General features: G+C 26.9%; 1 protein-coding gene across 1 annotated transcript; it reads left to right on the forward strand.

Annotated features, from left to right (window-relative positions):
- The first annotated feature begins 647 nt into the window (after positions 1-647).
- Positions 648-2462, forward strand: LOC126909170 (uncharacterized). Its single transcript, XM_050691591.1, has 5 exons — positions 648-762; positions 850-998; positions 1151-1235; positions 1291-1433; positions 2039-2462. Exons 1-5 carry the CDS (start codon positions 648-650, stop codon positions 2207-2209), a joined length of 663 nt encoding a protein of 220 aa, XP_050547548.1. The 3' UTR covers positions 2210-2462.
- The last annotated feature ends 612 nt before the right edge of the window (positions 2463-3074 follow it).

The raw sequence follows: 3074 nt of genomic DNA on the forward strand, positions 1-3074 counted from the left end.
ATAACTTTTAATAACTTTTTAAAAATGTATGGATCAATACAATTATTTTTAATAAATATGTTAGGTATTTATCTATAATTAGGTATATATATTCTTTTAATCTGCCCCTTCACCTGTCCATAGAGGGGAAATCAAAATGACGACTTTTCAAAAAAATTAAATGTCCAACTTAGATTTTGAACGAGTTCCGGAAATACTGACACTTTTATTGAACTTTATTTTGTCTTTGTATGGTACAGAACGCCGTTAGAATGATCTAGTTGACCAGTTGGTCCCAACCCCAACCCAACCCAACCAGTTTTTACAAAGATCATTGATTATATTATTTCGTCTGATCAATAGCATCTTGCTTTACTCACCCCCTTGCCAACCCATCACGGCAAATCGATGACCTCCGTGTCGGTTTTCATCCGTGTATTGTTCATTGTCATAAGTCAGTCAGTCACATAAATTTAAATTAATTTATATAAAAAATAAGGAAGTGTACTCCGACTACACAACTTATTTTTTTCTTAAAGTTTCCATAATTTTACCAAAATTTACTTTAATAGATCACATTGATGATTTAATGTCCGAAATCGTTCAGGAAATTGTTCAGAAATATTTAATGGAATCTTCCGATTACTTGATAAAAAATATTGGTGGTNATGGAATCTTCCGATTACTTGATTAAAAATATTGGTGGTCAAGAAAAACACAAGACGGACGAAATAAATACAAACAAAACATTAACCGAGTTAAAGGATATACAGCAAAATAATGGTAACTCTATATTTTTAAATTTAATAGAAAAAAACAGCAAAAAAATTATATAAATTTAAATACAATATAAATATGTAAATTTTTTAGATTTTATTCCTTCTGCTCCACCACTTCCTCAAACTCTACCAACTCTACAAAAAACAGAAAATAATATTAAAAACAAAGGTAAGGTTGATAGACCAGCAGGTCTACCAAAAAATCTTATAGAAGAAATCAAACGCGGCGTGAAATTGAAGGTAAAATTTTTAATAATTAATAATTGAGTATAGTGCAAATTATATATTATAGCTTTATGTAAGCAAAACAATTTCCTCAATATATTAAATGTTAAAATGAGTATATTAATTAAACAGTTAGTATATGTGTTTGATGTTTTGATTTTATATAGCCGGTAAGTCCAATGGTTAAAGTATTAGAAAAATCAATTATAGATGACAAAAATGTTCGAAGAATGAACCCTTTTGATAGTACTTGTATGTATACATAAAAAGTCACTGTTTATGTTATCTAAATATGAATATTTTCCAGGTATCATTCCTTCACCACCTCCTCATACTCTACTAATGCCACTAAAATCAGAAAACAATGTAAAATGCAAAAGTAAGGTTTATAGACCAGCAGGTCTACCAAAAAATCTTATAGAGGAAATCAAACGCGGCGTGAAATTGAAGGTAAACCTCTTTAACAATTAATAATAGAGTATCGTTCAAGTTTTATATTATTACTTAATGTAAGCAAAATAAATGTCTAAAATCGATATAGTATTTTAATGATTATAATTCAATTTTTTTTTATATCATACTTATGAAGTGGATCATATATTAATGAATCGCATTTTGAATGCTTCATAAAAATAAAGATTTTTAATTACAATTCAAATACTTCAGATAAAATGTATAAAAAAATATATATTTTTTTGTAATGAATTTTTTTTACGTTTTTTAACTTTTTGTCATACTCATGAAAGGAATATGAAATGAATATTAATGAATCGCATTCTAAACAATTCATAATAATATGAAGAATTAATATACATATATTTTCAAATGAATTATGCATTTTATTTTATTATTGTATGTGTTCGTTAGATTAATTTTTTGTCTCTAATATTCATTTATTATCCGGGTATCTTTTTTTTTAAATTACCTAATCCTTCACATAAGTGATCTGGTATTTATTTAACTGCTTAGTGGTGATTTCACAATCTGTTGCTTGACTCGAGTAGTCAAAATAAAATATTTAAAAATATATACAATCTTAGTATAATATTTTATAGCCGGTGAAGCCAGTAGTTTCAGTAATAGAAAATCCAAAAATAAACGAAAATGATTTTGAAAGAATGAACCCATTAGGTATTCCAATGTTTCGTCGGGCAAGTATGATGTCGAGCAGTTCTAGCTCCGATACGTCATCGGAATACTTTTCTCTAGATGAATGGGATAACTAAATAAAAATTAATCGAAAAGTAAAGCTTGAATAAACAATGGCAAGTGGTAATTAATAAGTCAACCGCTCCTGAGCATAGTTAGTGTGTAATCGAAGAGTCATCAAGATGAGCTGAGGTTACCGGTTTGTCTAAAACGAACAGACAACCGGATCATACCTTGACTTTGTACTTTCTATGTTTTTAAAACCAATTGCTAACAGTAATGTTGGAGGTTTTTGAGAGAAATTTTTTAATTAAAAACTTAATATTATTATCCAGGCTAATATTTTCGAATTATTTTTTTTTGTCTACAATGTATTATTTTGATTTGTTCTAGAAATAAAAATAGATAAAAATGTATGGTGTTGTTTAATTACGTTTTATTTTACTTTTACTTGAATTCTAATAAACTAATAAATTCAGGTAATAATATATTATTATTTTATATAAATTTTAAAATATTTATGTTTTCTATATTAAAAGAAATAAATATTGGCCTTAATCCGAAAAAGTTAATGATCAGTTAAATTAAAACTATAAAATAGAACATACTAAGATTCCTGATAGGGATATAGCTATGTTGAGAATTAAGGATATTTATTACTATTCCTACCATTTTTATTATATTATATTATAATATAATATAATGTAGCCCGAGCTATTGACGTCAAAATAAAAAAGGCAATCATGTTTTAACGCCCGTTTTCGATACTATAATTTTTACATTATTCATTTTGTCAACAATTTTACTTATTTTAAACAACGACTCGTCTATCACCAATTGTCAATAAGTCAACTAACTCTATCTCAATCTACACTAACCAACTGTATTAGGATTCAGCTCAGACGTTTTTTATATAACACATGACTTTACTTAATATTTAAA

The sequence above is a fragment of the Daktulosphaira vitifoliae genome, unplaced genomic scaffold (genome assembly GCF_025091365.1).
Source record: "Daktulosphaira vitifoliae isolate Bord-2020 unplaced genomic scaffold, ASM2509136v1 Scaffold_162, whole genome shotgun sequence".
Classification (NCBI taxonomy): domain Eukaryota; kingdom Metazoa; phylum Arthropoda; class Insecta; order Hemiptera; family Phylloxeridae; genus Daktulosphaira; species Daktulosphaira vitifoliae.